Source organism: Ovis aries, chromosome 3 (assembly GCF_016772045.2).
Source record: "Ovis aries strain OAR_USU_Benz2616 breed Rambouillet chromosome 3, ARS-UI_Ramb_v3.0, whole genome shotgun sequence".
Lineage (NCBI taxonomy): Eukaryota > Metazoa > Chordata > Mammalia > Artiodactyla > Bovidae > Ovis > Ovis aries.
In genome coordinates this window covers 184290505-184311000 of record NC_056056.1, presented here as the reverse complement: position 1 = coordinate 184311000, position 20496 = coordinate 184290505, and the positions used below count along the sequence as shown (strand labels likewise).

Here is a 20496-nt window from a genome sequence, read left to right as displayed (position 1 = left end):
GAATTCCTGTAAATTTAAAGAGGCAAATTTTTCTTTGCAATTTCACAGATGAAGAAAGTAAATAATTAGAGAAAGGGCAGGTTTCTATGGACTTTACTTCAAATCTACATGGAAGAACAAAGGGCAAGTACAAAACAGAATAAGATGGAGAACACATCTAATCAGATAAAGACATATTACAAAGCCTCTACAGTTAAAATAGTGTAATATTCCACTTCTGAATATCTACCCAAAAGAAATGAAAGTATATACCCACCTAAAGACTTGTAGACAAATTTATACAGCACATTATTTATTACAGCCCCAAATAAAAACAATCCAAATATCCAGCAACTTTGGACAGATACAAAGCAGTCTATCAGAATCATTATTTTATAAGATGAGTACTGAACAGAGGAAGGACAGGGTGAAAGAAAAAACATCTTTTTTAACATTTCCTAATTTCTAAATTATGTGAATTACTTCCAATTTTAAAAAACTAAACTTAAGGGCTTTTTAATTACGTACTATAGTACTGACAAGAGGTCTCTGAGGGCTCAGATTATAGATTTTTTTTCTTCTGACTTATCTGCATTTTCTAAATTTCTGCCTGAAGTATATATTCCTTGTACGAGATGTTATTTCTCAAAAGTACTGCTAACTATATAATCACATCTAAAAACCTAATATTCAATCATTTTATATTTAGTAAATGTGTATGTAATATTTAAATACCTACCATATGCAATAAACCATTCTAGTAATAGGAAAACAGCAGTAAGCAGACAAAATCTCTACTTTAACAGAACTTACACTGCAACGGAAGAAGAGATAAAACTTTAGTTTGTCAGAGAAGCACTTTTATTAAAAAAATTAAAGAAAGGAAAGGAGCAAAGGAGTGTTATCAGGACAGGCCTTACTGAGATGACCTTCAAAGAAAAAGCTGAAGGAGGTTTGGAACGGAGCCATTTAGACATCTGGGGGAAAAGCACCCCAGGCAGTAAGAAGAGCACAGCAAAACCCTGAAGTAGCAGTGCGGCTGCGATATGTGAGGACAGAAGAAGGCCTGTGTTGCTGGGATGAAGCCAGGAAGAGAGAAGTGTTGGAAATGCAATGAAAATGTAAAAGGAAATAGGCAGCACAATTTGTTTGCAGGGCCTTACAGGCCATTCTAAGGCTCACTGGTGGCTCAGATGGTAAAGAATCCGCCTGCAATACCAGAGACCCAGGTTCAATCCCTGGGTTGGGAAGATGCCCTGGAGAAGGGAATGGCTACCCACTCCAGTATTCTTGCCTAGAGAATTCCATGGACAGAGGAGCCTGGCAGGCTAAAGTCCATGCGGTCCCACAAAGTCAGACACGAATGACTGACTAACACTTTACTATATATCACAGGACATTCTGCACATGATGGGAACCAATAGGGGGGGACTTCTGAGCAGAGGACTGATATCTGACTTGTTTTTGAACAGGACTACAGAGGCTACTGGTGGCTCAGTGGTAAAAAACCTGCCTGCCAATGCAGCATATATGAGTTTGATCCCTGGGTCAGGAAGATCCCCTGGAGAAGGAAATGGCAACCTGCTCCAGTTTTTTTCCTGAAGAACCCCAGGGACAGAGGAGCCTGGCTGGCAGGAAACCATGGGGTCGCCAAGAGTCAGACATGACTGAGTGAACACGGAGGCACACACACTGAGGCTACTATGTTAAGAACAGACTTGGAAGGAGAGCAGACACAGAAAAACCTGTAAGGAAGCTATTACAGTAATGCAGACGAAAGGTGATGTGGTGTGGAACAGGAAGGCAGAGGCAGAATTTATGAGAAATGGTCTGTTTCTGAATTTATTTTGAAGGACGAATTGACCACACACTTGCTGATGGGCTAGATACAAGGTGTGAGGAGAAAAATGAGAAAGTCTCCAAGGTTTTGAGTGAAACCATCCTTCTAGTAAATCAGGCTGTTAACTGATACAGTGAAGGTTAAAGGAGAACAAGTTTTGCGGAGCAAAATGAAGTAAAAGGCAACTAGACATAGGAATCTAGAGTTCAGAGAACGGCTCCATTGACAATATAAATTTGGAGTCTGTCAGGTATCACTCAAGCAATCAAAGTTAATACTATAGAAGCAACATATAGTAGCTTGTGTATCTCAGACTAATGAGATTAAAGTTCACCTGGCTGGAGCTCCTCAACATTTCTTAGAGAGCTACCATGAGAATCACCAGCCTCCCCATTCCCATCCCCTATGTTTCCCCAAAGACAAAAACATGTAACAGAACACTTTCTCCGAGGGTGTTTAGACAGAGGTTTCATCACTTTAAAAGTTAGTGAACACACCATGACTACTTAAAAACAAAACCATGTTGAAATGCTGAATGTCCAGCTAAGTCCTTTCACCAGCCATCTGAGCACATCATTCTCAGAACTCGACAATTCAAATCTGTGTCTCAGCAAAACAGTAATTCACTACATCACAAAAATTCTAGGTCAGTGAAGAAGAGCCAACATGGCAAGGAAAAAGTCCTTGAATACCAGTACCTGCAATTCACAACCAAACACTTTAAATAACATAAAAGACAATAGATCCACATGCTAGATCAAATAACTTTTAGATTAATTTTGTGCCCTTAGCCAGGAAGTGTGATCAGATCAAAAAGGCAAACATCAATAAAGCATTTTTAAATTTTTCCATACTGTAAAAACTATCCTTCATGCTATTAGATAAAACTTGCAATTACTAGGTATACCATGGGCAACATAAAGAGTATTTTTAACTGTCATAAACAGTAAATATTTAAAGGCCCAATATCTATCAGATAAACATGACTCCTAAGAAGGAACACACCAATACAGGATAGAAAAGCAGGGAGATACCATCAAAGGAATTAAGGAGAAGCAACTAGAGAAAACTAAGGCAAGTTGTAGTAGTTACCCTTTTACATTTTAGAGCAGAGAGATGTCAGGTTTAGAATATGTGAGTAAACAGTAGAAAGCTAGGTGATTCCCTGCTCTTCTCCTTCAGTCCACTCTAGAGAAAGTTTAATTAAATCCATACATTATCGCTTTGTGATTATCTACATCTTCACTCTTATTTGGCAACACACACCCCCATCCATATACTATCTACTAGTGCAAAAGTAAAGTCAAAAATATAAGACCTGATAGGTGAAGACAAAGTCTTTGGAAAAATCCAGTGGACTCTCACTCTTCCTTTTTAGCCTATCAAATCTTTCAGTTCAGTTCAGTCACTCAGTCATGTCCAACTCTTTGCAACCCCATGAACCGCAGCACGCCTGGCCCCCCTGTCCTTCACCAACTCCCGGAGTCCACCAAAACCCATGTCCATTGAGTCAGTAATGCCATCCAACCATCTTATCCTCTGTCATCCCATTCTCCTCCTGTTCTTTGGTCTCCCCCAAATTCATCTAGTCTTACTAAGAAAATAAGTCTGACCAAAGGATCAGAAACCACTTACCAACTGGTCTGGATTAAGATGCTCTCCATTTTTCAGGCGATCTTTGTAATCTTCCAGTTTGAGCTACAAAAGAGAAAACTTGTATCTACCACAATCTGATACAAAATTCTGAAACAAACTAAATACCAGACTGTTTCTCATGAAAACAAAGTTCTTGCAGTAAACTACCAATCTATAAGAATAACATTTTAGTACAAGGTAAGAAGCAATTGTAGATGAATTCCAGTCAGGAAGAAAAAAAAAAAAAAACATTATACACAATCAACACTAGTCTGGAATTACAAAACTTAAGTGGTAATAAACCCTTTTTCTCTTAATGGCCTCTGTAACTAGATTACATGACACATCAGGATTTAACAAATAAATCATATGCCCCTAACCCAATGGTGCTCAATCAGGGGCAATTTTGTCCCCCAAGGACACATGACAATGTCTGGAGGTATCTCTGGCTATCACCACTCGGGGGATAGGGAGGAAGTGAGTACCACTGGAATCCTGAGGGTAGAGGCCAGGCCACTATAGAATGCTACAGTGCATCCTACAGTGCAAAGGACAGCCCCGCACAACAAAGAGCTATCCAGCACAAAATGGCAATAGCATTTGTGAGGCTGAGAAGTCCTGCTTAAATGGTTACCTGTTGAATTACGTGAGCATTTGTCCAGTGAAACTTCATAATAGAAGTACAGAAATGTAATATATTTTTTTCTAGAATTATAGCAGCCTCAACTTGAAGCCATTTTTCATTTTAAAAAATCTGATATTTAGGTAAATATATGACAAATAAATTGCATTTATTGTCCAAATAATGACATGACCCTTTATGGTATTCTAAAAGCAATTTTAGGCACCTTCTATGTTTGCTTTATAGCTTTAAAATACTTTCTCAGAAGCTTGAAACAAATGTATGAGTACTGACAAGATTGGTATTCAAAATTAAAGGGGTACTATAGTTCAGCTGAAGAGTATAATTATACATATATTACACATATATATGTAGTTCCTCCACCTGGGTAAGACATTTACGAGTCTAACAAAAGATCCCGCTTAGAACAGATCCTGCTTTGACTCTAACTTCCCACAGTGGCAGGGGATTTGTGCTGACCCAGGCACACTCACCTTATCATGCTCATGATCAACTGCATGCATGCAAAAGACAACTGCTGAGAACTAAGGCTACAGAGAAGCTACCAGTAACTGGCCCTTTTCCACTATCTTCCTAGTGTGTGTGTGTGGGGGGGGGGGGGGGGAATGGGAACGGAAAGGAACAGGGTCAACCAAACTCTTGAAAATCTCTTCACCCTCCTCCATCAAAAGCAACTTTCCTAGATTTAACTAGGTCTTGGCATAGAAATATTCACAAGTTCCTCGGTCCAGATAGTAACTCACCTACTATCACAAGCAAAAGAGAATCATGACACAACAAAGCTATGTGCAGTACCATTTCACAGGCTACATGACTCAGGAAATGAGGAATGATCTGGATCTTTACATCAGCATTTACTGTCACATCAGGCTGGTTACAACCTGCGTATCTTTACAAGGCTCTCTACAATGCTTTCACCAACCAATCTGAAACAATCACCTAGCAACACAAAAATTAGTGCTAAAACATCTTCTGGCTCTGCCATCGTTAAAGCTTCCAATGACTGCAGCAGTTATACTGCAATATCAAATGCTGCAGAAAGTCACAAGGAAAACAAGCTTAAAAAAAAAAAGGAACACTATTCATTTATGAAAAGAAATATTAATACTACATGCAAGGAATTAATCTGACCTAAAGTAGCTACCTCTTCAAATATTTCAACAGTAGCATGCATAATAATTTTACTATGAAGAATATTTTTATTCAGTTATTCTGGCAAATCAAATATAAAGTGTTTAATACAATCAGTATTTAGCCCACTTGTACATTTTCAGCCAGCTAAATCTCAAGGTTACTTAAATCTTCAGGAAAGAAATCTTTAGGAAGAATACCTATGAGCCCTGATAGAAAGTAAAAATGCAAGTTCCTTAACTCTAATTTAACATGGTGTATATACAGGGCTGCGTGGGGAAAAAAAGTTACCTTCTTTTTCTCGATGTTTCTGATTTTGTGTTTAAGACATATGAGTCCATTATCAATATATGTCTCATATGCTTGGGAAGGAGAGGCAGCAGAGCTGAGAGCAGACTGCAAGGGGCTCATCGCCCGCTGGCTTTCCCCATGCTGACTGTGGTTCACTTGGGGCTTGGCTGACTTCATTGTCCTCTGTTTTCCCTCCTCTGAATGGCCTGAAGGTGACTGGTAACCAAAAGGAGATGAAGAGAGTTGCACCATTGAAACAGATGAGGCTGAAAGAGGGAAGGGAAAAAAAAAAAGTTAGGAATAAAACTAAACTATGACTAGAGGCTTTAAATTCCCTGAAAAGTCTAGACCCACGTCCCCCAAAATTCTCTTCCACAGAAGTGAGCTCAAAACTTAATGTTGTTTTAAATGCTGTACTTTCATTTCACTACCTTGACGGCAGTTCGTGCCAAGCACTGGCGCCTATGGGGGATGTTTCCAGAAATTCAATTTCCCACATAGGAAGAACTGCTAATCAAACAGTGGCTTCAGAGCTGAGGGCGACCCACATTCTGAATAATTTCTATGGTCAAGTGATGACACACACAAAAAATAAGCCTTCCCCATCCGGAAAAGGCAGCCAGCCATTCGAAACTCTTCACATTATCTCTCACCACCAGCCCCAACCCCAATCACTAACAACCACATTTAAAAGAAAATCCCAAGCACACACAATTCTTTCAGAGCTCTCTTTCACTAAGTGCGGAGAAACTTCTTGAACAAGAATGCTAACTTCCCTTTGATTGCTCCGGGGCCTACAAAGCAAGCTCGTCACTACTGGACACTGGAGCGAGGTACTCTCAAGCTGCGACCTCTTCGAGTTGGTGTTCAGTTTTGTTTAAACTAACCCATAACCACTCACACGTCAACCGGTTTAAGGGCGCATCCTAGCGAGCCTTACTTACACCGCCCGACCGTGGCCCTTGCTCCCCCTCCAGCCCCGCGCATCGGCGCTAATCTCCCCACTCCCCTTGAGGAGCATCCCCGGAGCAAGGACAAAACAGGCCCCAGGCCCCCGCAAGGCCCGCGCCAGAGGCGCTTCTACGAGGCGGGCCCTCGGCCCCCCGAGGGCAGCGACCCCCGGCCTCCCACAGTCGTCCGGTCGCCGAAGCAGCGGGCCGGGGCCACTTCTGCAGGTGCCTCTAGGAGGCCGATCTGCGTAAGATGCACGGGCCACCTGCCCGCCAGGGCCGCGCCCCAAAGATGCCGAGCCGTCCTGCACTCCAGGCAGCGGTCGCCCAACCCTGTCCACCCTCGCCGGCCGGCCACTTGCCCCCGCCGCGCCGACTCAGGGAGCCGCAGCCTGGCTTCACCTCCGCAGGCCGCCGAGGCCGCTGCCGCCGCCGCCGCTGCCGCAGCCCGGGCCCGCCTTCGAAAGCCGGCGGGAGCCAGGAGAGCTGCGGAGGTGGACCGGCGCCACCCCGCACTCGTGCCTCCTCCTCCCGCCTTCCCCCTCTCCCCTCCCTTTCCTCGCAGGCGGCGTCTGCGGCACCAGGCACACCTCCGACTCAGCCGCTCCTACCCAGGCCCGCCCGCGACGCCGTGGGGGGGCCCTATATAGGTGCGCCCCGCCCCCCACGCGCCCGCCCCTCCTCCTTCCGGTGCCGGGCCCCACCGCCGCGGGCCTCCGCCCGGGACGGGGGGCGCTTGCGCCAGGCCCCAGCTGCGGCGAGAAGTCGTCGCGAGAGGGCGCGTTCTCCCCGCGATTGCGCAGATTGCGGGTCACCAGGTGGGCCCGCTGAGTTGTAGAGAGCCGGCCGGCCGCGAACTCCGCAGTTCTACGCGACCTTGCTGATTGCTGCCAGTAACTCTTGGCGTGACCTTGAGCAGGTGATTTGGATCACTCGAAAAGCGCAGAGAGACCCTTGTGGAATTGCCAGTTAAACCGAACTTGAGCCTTTGGTAGTTTAGGTGGGTAGTCTTGAAGTGCAGGCGTGCCTCTGCCCCTCATCTCCAGATTCCATCCTTCACTGTCCGATGGAGAGAAATCACCGTTTCCGCCGAAAGAACTCATAGGAGCAGAATACTCCAAACCATCATTGCCATAAAAACGATCTGGGTGACTCCGCAACCTTCAGTAATAAGATTTAGTTTATTTAGGCTGTGTCATTTGTTACTTTGAAACATTAATTCGTTGGCACTCAGAGAAAAAGCTAATAAAAATCTTGGTACAGTTGCATCAAATTAAGAGAAAAGGTTGGAAATACATCACTGTTTCTGAAGGAAGGGATGGTATTTCTCATACCAAAAGAGGAAAAGAAAGAGAGAAAAAAACCAGATATGCCTACCATGTGTCTAGCTATTACACCAAAAAGAAATGTTTTAGGTCCTGTACCTGGGACTCTGATAAAAATTATTTAGACTAGCAAGAGAAGAACATTGAAAAATCAGAAGTATAACCAAGGAAACAAAACTCCAACTTAAAAATTGTTGGGGAAACTCTCAACACAAAAATTATCATGATGTTTAACATTTCTTGATACAGGATTTTGCCATTTGTGGCATTCTTTTCCGTCTGTGTTGCGTTTTAGCTTTGAATCTCTGAATCCCACATGCGACCTTGAGGGTCGGACAAATAATAGGTTGTCCTTTTGTTTCATCGTTTATAACGAGAGATAGAACAAAGCTGTTGAACGTCAGGGGAGGAAGACTACGCCTTCATCCTTAAGAGAGCGAGAAAACAATGAACAAAGGTAAAAACATGTGAAGGACACACTTTCGTATCATTGAGTAGGAACAAAGTTACAGCTCATTTTTATGCCTGCGGTAGCCTGAACTAATAGTGAATCGAAGAATGAACAGTATTTCTGACATACTAATCATTCTATGTTTGTCTTCTAATTGACCAAGAATAAGCTATCCTTTGGGTCATATAGATCTGGCCACGGATCCTAAATATTCCACTAAATGTAATAATTCTGAATAAACCTATGCTGTTGTATTTGCAAACATGATTCAGAAAATCAATCAAGAATGCAAAAGCAAAAATAATTAAATTTCAAGTCTGGTAAGGTAGTCTGTATAAGCACAGTATAACATTTGTAGGAGATTGTACCTAATAGATAATGTTGTGGTGATGTTTTCTGAAAAAAATGGAAAAAATAATTCAGAAAAAAACCTTTTCTGCTAGAAAAGATCTTTAAAGCCAGTGAGTCCGGTTTATTCAGAAAGCACATGCCCCCTCAATTTTTACTTGTTAGTGATTTTCTTTGTTTTCCTCTCCCCATTCCCTATTTTCTACACCTTTATTTGCCTTGCAAACAGTGAGGAGTATTTTTGAAAAGCCACCTCCAAGATCAGCAATGAATTACTGTTTCAAATATGATTTTTAAAGTTGTTTCAAATCAGTGAGGGAAGAACACATCCATTCAACAAATACATATTGTTATGTTAGCTAAACCAAGTATTTATTGTCCAATATGTCTTGGGTTGTGTTAGGGATATATTGGTGAGTGAGAGATATAGCCACTGACTTCATGGATCTGTGTGGAAATTCAATAAAAGCTGCAGGAATAAGTAGCAAAAACAATCAACTCAAAATAGATTAACAAAAATACTAAAGACTTATAATGGATCATTTGATTTCTGTAAAAATTGGTCAACTTTATATCCCTTGAAAATGTGAAGATTTTAAGTATGCATTGTCTGGTAAACACACGGTTCCTGCAGGAATGGTTATGCTGTGCCTGCCTGCTCAGTCACTCAGTGGTGTCCAACTCTTTGCAACCCCGTGGACTGTAGCGCATGGGGCTCTTTTGTCCATGGGATTCTCCAGGCAAGAATACTGGAGTGGGTTGCCATTTCCTCCTCCAGGGGATCTTCCCACCCCAGGGATCAAACCTTCATCTTCTATGTCTCCTACATTGGCCAGCAGATTTATCACTGAGCCATCTGAGGTTATGCTGTAGTCTCTTAAAATGTATGTAGCTTCGTGTTGTTGAAACTGGAAAGATTAATCCACTAAAGGATGTTGAAGCTCCTAGCATATGAGTGGAGATAGAAGAAATTATCCTAGATTTTTTGTTATGGGTGATAGAAATCTGCCTCTCTGTGATTCTATAAGGCTTTCTAGAGTATTGCCACAAAGAGAACGAGAGAATAAATAAACGGCTAAGAAAGATTCTCATGGAACAAATAGCATAATAAAGTTGTTTTAAAGTATTGTACTTTCACATATCAATATACATCAAAGGAATTTATTGAACAAGGCATCTTAAAATAGTCATATCTTTTGACGCAGTAACCCCTTACTTTAGAAATCTCCCCTATGGAAATAATCAGACATGCAGATAATAATTTATCTATCAAAATGCTAATCACAGCTTTTTTTAAGTGATGAAAAACTGTGAACAAAAACCAAGGCATTCACTAGTTCTGTTCACTCGCTCAGTTGTGTCCAACTCCCTGTGACCCCATGAATCGCAGCACACCAAGCCTCCCTGTCCGTCACCAACTTCTGGAGTCCACCCAAACCAATGTCCACTAAGTCGGTGATGCCATCCAACCATCTCATCTTCTGTCATCCCCTTCTCCTCCTACCCTCAATCTTTCAGCATCAGGGTCCTTTCCAATGAGTCAGCTCTTCGCACCAGGTGGCCAAAGTATTGGAGTTTCAGCCTCAACATCACTCCTTCCAATGAACGACCAGGACTGATCTTTGGTATGGACTGGTTGGGTTTCCTTGCAGTCCAAGGGACTCTCAAGAGTCTTCTCCAACACCACAGTTCAAAAGCATCAATTCTTTGGCACTTAGCTTTCTTCACATTCCAACTCTCATATCCATACATGACCACAGGAAAAACCATAGCCTTGACTAGACAGACCTTTGTTGGCAAAGTAATGTCTCTGCATTTTAATATGCTCTCTCGCTTGGTCATAACATTCCTTCCAAGGAGTAAAGCCTTTTAATTTCGTTGCTACAATTGCCATCTGCAATGATTCTGGAGCCGAGAGAAATAAAGTCTGACACTGTTTCCACTGTTTCCCCATCTATTGCCCATGAAGTGATGGGACTGGATGCCATGATCTTCGTTTTCTGAATGTTGAGCTTTAAGCTAACTTTTTCACTCTCCTCTTTCACTTTCATCAAGAGGCTCTTTAGTGCTTCTTCACTTTCTGCCATGAGGGTGGTGTCATCTGCATATCTGAGGTTATTAATATTTCTCCCGGCAATCTTGATTCCAGCTTGTGCTTCTTCCAGCCCAGTGTTTCTCAAGATGTACTCTGCATATAAGTTAAATAAGCAGGGTGACAATATACAGCCTTGACGTACTCCTTTTCCTATTTGGAACCAGTCCGTTGTTCCATGTCCAGTTCTAACTGTTGCTTCCTGACCTGCATGTAGATTTCTCAAGAGGCAGATCAGGTGGTCTGGTATGCCCATCTCTTTCAGAATTTTCCACAGTTTATTGTGATCCCACAGTCCAAGGCTTTGGCATAGTCAATAAAGCAGAAATAGATGTTTTTCTGGAACTCTCTTGCTTTTTCAATGATCCAGCAGATGTTGGCAGTGTGATCTCTGGTTCCTCTGCCTTTTCTAAAACCAGCTTGAACATCTGGAAGTTCACGGTTCACGTAGTGCTGAAGCCTGGCTTGGAGAATTTGGAGCATTACTTTACTAGCATGTGAGATGAGTGCAATTGTGCCGTAGTTTGAGCATTCTTTGGCATTGCCTTTCTTTGGGATTGGAATGAAAACTGACCTTTCCCAGTCCTGTGGCCACTGCTGAGTTTTCCAAATTTGCGTGCAGCACTTTCACAGCATCATCTTTCAGGATTTGAAATAGCTCAACTGGAATTCCATCACCTCCACTAGCTTTGTTCGTAGTGATGCTTTCTAAGGCCCACTTGACTTTACATTCCAGGATGTCTGGCTCTAGGTGAGTGATCACAATATCGTGATTATCTTGGTCATGAAGATCTTTTTGTACAGTTCTTCTGTGTATTCTTGTCACTTCTTAATATATTCTGCTTCTGTTAGGTCTCTGCCATTTCTGTCCTTTATTGAGCCCATCTTTGCATGAAATGTTCCGTTGGTATCTCTAATTTTCTTGAAGAGATCTCTAGTCTTTCCCATTTTATCAGCTTAGTTCAGTCACTCAGTCGTGTCTGACTCTTTGCAGCCCCAAGTACTGCAGAATGCCAGGCTTTCCTGTCCATCACCAACTTCCATTCTAATGTTTTCCTGTATTTCTTTGCATTGATTACTGAGGAACACTTTCTTGTCTCTCCTTACTATTTGGAACTCTGCATTCAAATGGGTATATCTTTCCTTTTCTCCTTTGCTTTTCACTTCCCATCTTTTCACAGCTATTTGTAAGGCCTCCCCAGACAGCCATTTTGCTTTTTTGCATTTATTTTTCTTTGGGATGGTCTTGATTCCTGTTTCCTGTACAATGTCAAGAACCTCCATCCATAGTTCATCAGGCATTCTGTCTATCAGATCTAGTCCTCCTTAAATCTATTTCTCACTTCTACTGTATGGTCATAAGATATTTGATTTAGGTCATACCTGAATGGTCTAGTAGTTTTCTCCACTTTCTTTAACTTCAGTCTGAATTTGGCAATAAGAAGTTCATGATCGAAGCCACAGTCAGCTCCTGGTCTTGTTTTTGCTGACTGTATAGAGCTTCTCCATCTTTGGCTGCAAAGAATATAATCAATCTGATTTCGGTGTCGACCATCTGGTGATGTCCATGCGTGGAGTCTTCTCTTGTGTTGTTGGAAAAGGGTGTTTGCTATGACCAGTGTGTTCTCTTGGCAGAACTCTATAAGCCTTTGCCCTGCTTCATTCTGTACTCCAAGGCCAAATTTGCCTGTTACTCCAGGTATCTCTTGACTTCCTACTTTAGCATTCCAATCCCCTATAATGAAAAGGACATCTTTTTTGGGTGTTAGTTCTAGAAGGTCTTGTAGGTCTTCATAGAACCGTTCAGCTTCAGCTACTTCACCTTTACTGGTTGGGGTATAGACTTGAATTACTGTGATATTGAATGGTTTGCCTTGGAAACAAACAGATCATTCTGTCAATCGAGGGAAATAGCTAAATATAGATACTCTGACCCATGAATTATAATTGAAGCAGTACAAATACTCAATGGCATGATATTATACAAAGTAAACAAAAGCAGGGTAATAACATGATATAAGACATCTGGCCTTCTCAGGTGGCACAGTGATAAAGGATCCACCTGCCAGTGCAGGAGATGCAAGAGACTCTGGTTTGATCCCTGGGTGGGGAAGATCCACTGGAGGAGGAAATGGCCACCCACTCAGATATTCTTGCTTGGGAAATTCCATGGACAGAGGAGCCTGGCAGTCTACAGTCCATGGAGTTGCAAAGAGTCAGACACAACTGAGCAACTGAGCACATACACAAGACATTATTGAATACAGTTGCGATTTTGTAAAACATTTAATTTTAAATATGCATGGGAAAGGCTAGACAATATTTTCCTCTTTATTTTTATAGCATATGTTTATTTTAGAGAGCAAAGTAGACCAAAAAAATTTCCCCAAAACATGAAAACTATGACTATTAATTTTCTTCTTACATCCATCTAGACTTTATTTCCAAGCAAATATCTATATAATCTTTTTACAAAAATGGAAATGTACTAAACATATCTGGCAGTTCTATCATTTTCACTTAAAACATGTTATACATCTTTTTATTAAAACAAATGTTCAACTTCCTTGGTGGTGCAGTGGTTAAGAATCTGCCTTACAATGCAAGGGACACTGGTTTGATTGCTGGTCCAGGAAGATCCCACATGCTGTGGAGCACTGAGCCCATGCACCACCACTACTAAAGCTGCTCTCTAGAGCTCATGAGCCATGACTACTGAAGCCCACACACCGCGACCCCATGCTCTACAACAAGAGAAGCCACCACAATGAGAAGCCCACGTGCCACAACAAGAAAGAAGTCCCCACTCCCACAACCAGAGAAAGCCCCGTGAAAGAACAAAGACCCACCACAGCCAGATGAAGTAATAGTATTATTATTTAAAAATAATTAAATGACATAATTATAATGAATAAATAAATTTTACATTTTAATTTTGAGTTAGGTTTGGGTACTATAATTTTGTATGTCAATTATCTTCTTTTTACTTTCCTGTGAACAAATAAGAAGTTAGAAAAACAATAAATGACACAAAGTATCATTTAGATAGTTTAACAGAAATGTTAATTGTCCAAATGGGAACCACAAAAATAATATACAATAGTAACTATTTGAATAAATGGTAATTCGTATAATTCTTCCCCCCCATAAAAGGGCAAGAATTCTAAATGAGACATGAAAAAATTACCCTAAAAGAAAGCCTAAAATAGTACAAATTATTTTGTCACTTGAAAAATTACTTTTTATCCACGATCATATTACCTCAGAATTTTTCACATAAATTTACTCATTTTTAATAAGAAATACATCTTAAAAGAGTTGTATTTTTTATATAAGACATGGAGAGCACATGGAGAGCAAAAAAAAGAAAAAATTAAATTGGACTTCATCAAAACTGAAAACTTTTGTGCTTTAAAGGGCACCATCAAAAAAATTAAAAAGTTCTCAGAACTGGAGAAAAAATTTTCAAATCACATACTTGATAAGGTACTTATATCATCCATATATGTTTTACTATATATATCAATGTTATACATTTTTATATGAGAATATACAAAGATGTATACAACTAAATATTTTTTAATCTAAAAATGGGTAAAAAAGTCTGATTTGGCATTTCTGCAATAAAAGCATAAAAATAGCCAATAAGTACGTGAAAAACTACCCAACATTATTAGTCATCAAGGAAATGCAAATCAAAATACAGTAAGTAACCACTTCACAGCAACTAAAATGATTATAACCAAGATAACAGATAATAAGAAATGTTGATGAAGATGTGGAGAAATTGGTTGGAATTCCTTGTGCACTGCTGGTTGAAATCTAAAATGGTATACCCTCTTCAGAAAACAGTTTGGCAGTTCCTCAAACAGTTAAACATACAATTTCCATATGAGCCAACAATTCCAAGTATATGCTTTCCAAGTATATACTCATATGTATATACTCAGGAGAAATAAAAAGATATCTCCACACAAAAATTTGAGCACGTTTTCACAACAGCATCATTCATGTAACCGCAAAGGAGAAACAACCCAATGTTCATCAACTGATGAGTAGGTAAATAAGATGCAGCATGCCCATACAAAGGAATATTATTGAAGCATAAAAAGGAATGAAGTGCTGATACATGCAAAAGCATGGATGAATCTTGAAAACATTATGCTACAAGAAAAGAATCAGGTATAAAGATATAAAATTTGCTGTTCCTCACCCCAGCAAATGCCATGCCACAACCTTGAACTAGGTCTGGAAAAAACACAACAGAGAAAGTAGCAACATTCAGCTGCTCTGGGGCAGAACTGCAGACACTCGCAGGGGGGACACGTAGGTTTGCTATGACCACAGAGGCCTCACTTGTTTCAACATCATCTCCTTTGAGGCAGGGCATGCACTCAAGGGCAACAATGTCTGATAGAACCCAACCCTCAGGGCTTATAGTCCAACAACTGGGAGAAGACCCCATCCCCACTAGGGCAGTGACAGCAGCAGAGCAGAGGAAGCTCTGCCCACACATCCAGCACAGGCTCTGGACACCACAGTACAAATCATATCCCCTATCAACTGGCACACTCAGAAAAAAGACATGGCTGGTATGCAGAAAAAAGGAGAACTTTCACCAAAAATGTTGCACTCACAGAAGTCTAGACAGGAATGCTACCACATTAAAACACTGCTTCAAGACCACAGTAGAAAAATGCATGTAAAATGAAAAACCAAAGGAAATACTTCCAATCAAAGGAATGAGAGAAATCCCCTGAAAGAATAATGAAACAGACCTCACTACTGTACTAGACGCAGAGTTCAAAAAGGAGATAATAGAAATGATGAAAGGATTAAGAAAGATTATTGAAAGAAAAGCAGATCATAGTAAAAAGGAAATAGAAACTACGAACTAATCAAAATTAGACAATTCAATTGCTGAGATAAAAACCAACCAAGAAACAATGAAGAACAGACTAAATAACACAATAGCAGGCTAAATAATAATAACAAAGGAAAAATGAATAAGTGAGCTGGAAGACAGATAGTAGCCAGAAAGACAAGTGGAAAACAAAGGAAAGAAACATAACACATGTTGTTCTTCAGTCACTCAGTCGTGTCTGACTCTGCAGCTCCATGAACTGCAGCACACCAGGCTTCCTGTCCTTCACCATCTCACAGAGCTTGCTGAAATTCATGTCCATTGAGTCAGTGATGCCATCCAACCATCTCGTCCTCTGTCATCCCCATCTCCTCCTGCCTTCAGCCTTTCCCAGCTTCAGGGTCTTTTCAGTGAGTCAGCTCTTCGCATCAGGTGGCCAAAGTACTGAAGCTTCAGCTTACGCATCAGTCCTTCCAATGAATATTCAGGACTGATTTCCTTTAGGATTGACTGAGTTGATCTCCTTGCAGTCCAAGGGACTCACAAGAGTCTTCTCCAGCACCGCAGTTTGAAAGCATCAATTCTTTGGCACTCAGTCTTCTTTATGGTCCAACTCTCACATCTATATATTACTACCGGAAAAATCAAAGCTTTCACTATACAGACATTTGTCGACAAAGTAATGTCTCTGATTTTTAATACACTGTCTAGGGTTGTCATAGCTTTTCTTCCAAGGAGCAAGCGTCTTTTCATTTCATGGCTGGGGTCACCATCTGCAGTGATTTTGGAGCCCAAGAAAATAAGTCTGTCACTGCACTGCTTCTATTGTTTCCCCATTTATTTTGCCCTATGAAGTGATGGGACTGAATGCCATGATCTTAGCGTTTTGAATGTTGCATCCTCAGTCAGTCAGTCATGTCTGACTCTTTGTGAACCCCTAGACAATAGCCCACCAGGCTCCTCTGTCCACAGAATTTTCCAGAAAAGAATACTGAATTGGGTTGCCATTTCCTCTTTCAATGGATCTTCCTGACCCACGGATTGAACCCACATCTGCTCTGTCTCCTGCATTGGCAGGCAGATTCTTTACCATTGTGCCACCTGGGAAGAGCAATTGAATGTTGAGTTTAAGTCCATTTTTTCACGTTCCTCTTTCACCTTCATCAAGAGGCTCTTTAGCTCCTCTTCACTTTCTGTCTTAAGAGTGGCATCATCTGCATATCTAAGGTTATTGATATTTCTCCTGGGAATCTTGATTCCAGCTTGTGCTTGATTCCAGCCTGTGCTTCATCCAGCCCAGCATTTTGCATGATGTACTCTGCATATAAGTTAAATAAGTACAGTGACAATATACAGCCTGACATACTGCTTTCCAAATTTTGAACCAGTCTGTTGTTCCATGTCTGGTTCTAACTGTTGCTTCTTGATCTGCATACAGGTTTCTCAGGAGGCAGGTAAGGTGGTCTGATATTCCCATCTCTTTTAGAATTTTCCACAGTTTGTTGTGATCCACACAGTTGAAGACTTTAGTGTAGTCAATGAAGCAAATGTTTCTCTGGAATTCAGTAGCTTTTTCTATGATCCAACAGATGTTGGCAATTTGATCTCTGGTTCCTCTGCCTTTTCTAAATCCAGCTTTAAGATCTGGAAGTTCTCAGTTCACATACTGTTGAAGCCTGGCTTGAAGGATTTTGAGCATTATCTTATAGCACATGCTGCTGCTGCTGCTAAGTCACTTCAGTCGTGTCCGACTCTGTGCAGTCCCATAGACGGCAGCCCATCAGGCTCCCCTGTCCCTGGGATTCTCCAGGCAAGAACATTGGAGTGCGTTGCCATTTCCTTCTCCAGTGCAGGAAAGTGAAAAGGGAAAGTGAAGTTGCTTCAGTCGTATCCGACTCTTAGCAACCCCATGGACCGCAGCCTACCAGGCTCCTCCATCCATGGGATTTTCCAGGCAAGAGTACTGGAGTGGGGTGCCATTGCCTTTTCCTTATAGCATGTGAGATGAGTGCAATTGTGCAGTAGTTTGAACATTCTTTGGCATTGCCCTTCTTTGGAATAGGAATGAAAACTGATCTTTTACAGTCCTGTTACTACTGCTGAGTTTTCCAAATTTGCTGACACATTAAGTGTAGCACCTTAACAGCATCATCATTTAGGATTTGAAATAGATGAGCTAGAATTCCATCACCTCCACTAGCTTAGTTCATAGAGATGCTTTGCACCCCAGTATGTCTGGCTCTAGGTGAGTGATCATATCATCATGGTTATCTGGTGATATCTTCTGCTTCTGTTAGGTCTGTACTGTTTCTCTCCTTTAGTGTGCCCATCTCTACATGAAATATTCCCTTAGTATCTAATTTTCTTGAAGAGATCTCTAGTCTTTCTCATTCTATTGTTTTCCTTTTGTTTTTGTTTTGCATTGTTCAACTAGGAAGGCTTTCTTATCTTTGCTCTTCTTTGGAACTCTTCATTCAAATGAAGATATCTTTCCTTTTATCTTTTGCCTTTCTCTGCTCTTCTTTTCTCAACTATTTGTAAGGCCTCCTCAGACAACGATTTTACTGTCTTGCATTTCTTTTTCTTGGGAATGATCTTGATCACTGCCTCCTGTGCAATATCATGAACCTCCATCCATAGTTCATCAGGCACTCTGTCTGTCAGATCTAATCCCTTGAATCTATTTCTCACTTCCACTGTATAATCATAAGGGATATGACTTAGGTCATACCTGAATGTTCTAGTGGATTTCCCTGCTGCTACTGCTACTGCTAAGTCGCTTCAGTCGTGTCTGACTCTGTGCAACGGCAGCCCACCAGGCTCCCCCATCCCTGGGATTCTCCAGGCAAGAACACTGGAGTGGGTTGCCATTTCCTTCTCCAATGCAGGAAAGTGAAAAGTGAAAGTGAAGTGGCTCAGTCGTGTTCGACTCTTTGTGACCCCATGGACTGCAGCCTACCAGGCTCCTCTGTCCACGGGATTTTCCAGGCAAGAGTACTGGAGTGGGTTGCCATTGCTTCAATTTAAATGTGAATTTGGCAATAAGGAGTTCACGATCTGAGCCACAGTCAGCTCCCAGTTTTGTTTTTGCTGACTCTATATAGCTTCTCCATCTTTGGCTGCAAATAATAAAATCAGACTGATTTCGCTATTGACCATAAGGTGATGTCCATGTGTAGAGTCTTCTCTTGTATTGTTGAAAGAGAGTGTTTGCTATGATCAGTACATTCTTTAGGCAAAACTCTACAAGCCTTTGCCCTGCTTCATTTTGTAACTCCAAGGCCAAATTTACCTGTTACTCCAGGCATCTCTTGACTTCCTACTTTTGCATTCCAGTCCTGTATGATGAAAAGGACATCTTTTTTGGGTGTTAGTTCTAGAAGATCTTGTAGGTCTTTATAGAACCATTTAACTTCAGCTTCTTCAGCATTACTGGTTGTGGCATAGACTTGGATTACTGTGATATTGAATAGTTTGCCTTGGAAACAGACAGAGATCATTCTGTCATTTTAGACACTGCACCCAAGTACTGCATTTTGGACTCTTTTGTTGACTATGAGGGCTATTCCATTTCTTCCAAGGGATTCTTGCCCACAGTAGTAGATATAACAGTCATCTGAGTTAAATTTTCCCATTCCAGTCCATTATAGTTCACTTATTCCTAAAATGTCAATGTTCACTCTTGCCATCTCCTATTTGACCACTTCCAATTTACCTTGATTCGTGGACCTAACATTCCAGGTTCTTATGCAATACTGTTCTTTACAGCATCAGACCATACTTCCATCACCAGTCACATCAACAACTGGGTGTTGTTTTTGCTTTGGTTCTGTCACTTCATTGTTTCTGGAGTTATTTCTCTGCTCTTCTCCAGTAGCATATTGGGTACCTACTGACCTGGAAGTTCATCTTTCAGTGTCGTATCCCCTGGACACTCACAGCAAGTCTGGGTCAGTCTCTTGTGTGGTCACTGCTCCTTTCTCCTGGTGCCCACAAGGTTTTGTTTGTGCACTCCAAGAGTCTGTTTTGCCAGTCATGTGTAAGTTCTGTAATCAAATCCCTCTGGCTGCCAAAGTCAATTCCCCTGAGGGTTCTCAGTCTCTTTGTCAGATACCTAGGTTGGAAAATCTGTTGTGGGTCCTAGAACTTTCTTAGAAGTGCAAGAATTTCTTTGGTATAATTGTTCTGCAGTTTGTGGGTCATCTGCTAGGTGGCTCTATAGTGGAATTAATGGTGACCTCCTCCAAGAAGGCTTATGCCACCTGCTGTGTGACCCAGATCTGCTGCACCCAGAGTCCTTTCCCTTGTGGAAGGCCACTGCTGACCTGTATCTCTGCAGGAGACACTCAGATATTCAAAGGATGCTCTGGGTCAGTCTGTGTGGTCTCTGGGTCCTCGTGCACACAGAGTTTTATTTGAGCCCTCTAAGCATCTCTGGTGGGTATGGGGTTTGATTATAAATGCAATTTTGCCCCTCTTACCATCTTTCTGGGGCTTCTCCTTTGCCCTTGGATGTGGGGTGTCCTTTTATGGTGGGATCCAACAATCTCCTGTCAATGGTTGTTCAGCAGCAAGTTGTACTTTGGGAGTCCTTGCAGGAGATGAGCTAACGTCCTTCTACTGCACCGTCTTGTGCAGCCCCTTAAAAGGATCATACACCATAGTCAAGTTGGACTCATTCCAGGGTCACAAAGCCAGTTCAACATAAGCAAATCGATCAATGTGAAATACCACAGTGATGAAAAGAAATACTCAGTTCAGTTCAGTCGCTCAGTCGTGTCCGACTCTTTGCGACCCCATGAATCACAGCACACCAGGCCTCCCTGTCCATCACCAACTCCCGGAATTCACTCAGACTCACGTCCATCGAGGCAGTGATGCCATCCAGCCATCTCATCCTTTGTTGTCCCCTTCTCCTCCTGCCCCCAATCCCTCCCAGCATCAGAG

The 20496-nt window shown here is 41.6% G+C and overlaps 1 protein-coding gene across 20 annotated transcripts in view; it reads right to left on the bottom strand.

The window, feature by feature from the left end:
* CAPRIN2 (caprin family member 2) overlaps positions 1–7088 on the bottom strand; it is a 41977-nt gene extending 34889 nt beyond the window's left edge. For 19 of the 20 annotated variants that reach the window (XM_012175086.5, XM_012175077.4, XM_042247310.1 and 16 more), the window contains exons 1-3: positions 6872–7088; positions 5520–5785; positions 3455–3517 (exon numbers count right to left, since the gene is read on the bottom strand). In XM_012175086.5, the coding sequence (XP_012030476.1) occupies positions 3455–3517; positions 5520–5771 (315 nt within the window). In that variant the 5' untranslated portion in view covers positions 5772–5785; positions 6872–7088. The remainder of the gene's footprint in view (positions 1–3454; positions 3518–5519; positions 5786–6871) is intronic. The other variant, XM_012175078.4, reaches the window with a different exon arrangement.
* Positions 7089–20496: the final 13408 nt, after the last annotated feature.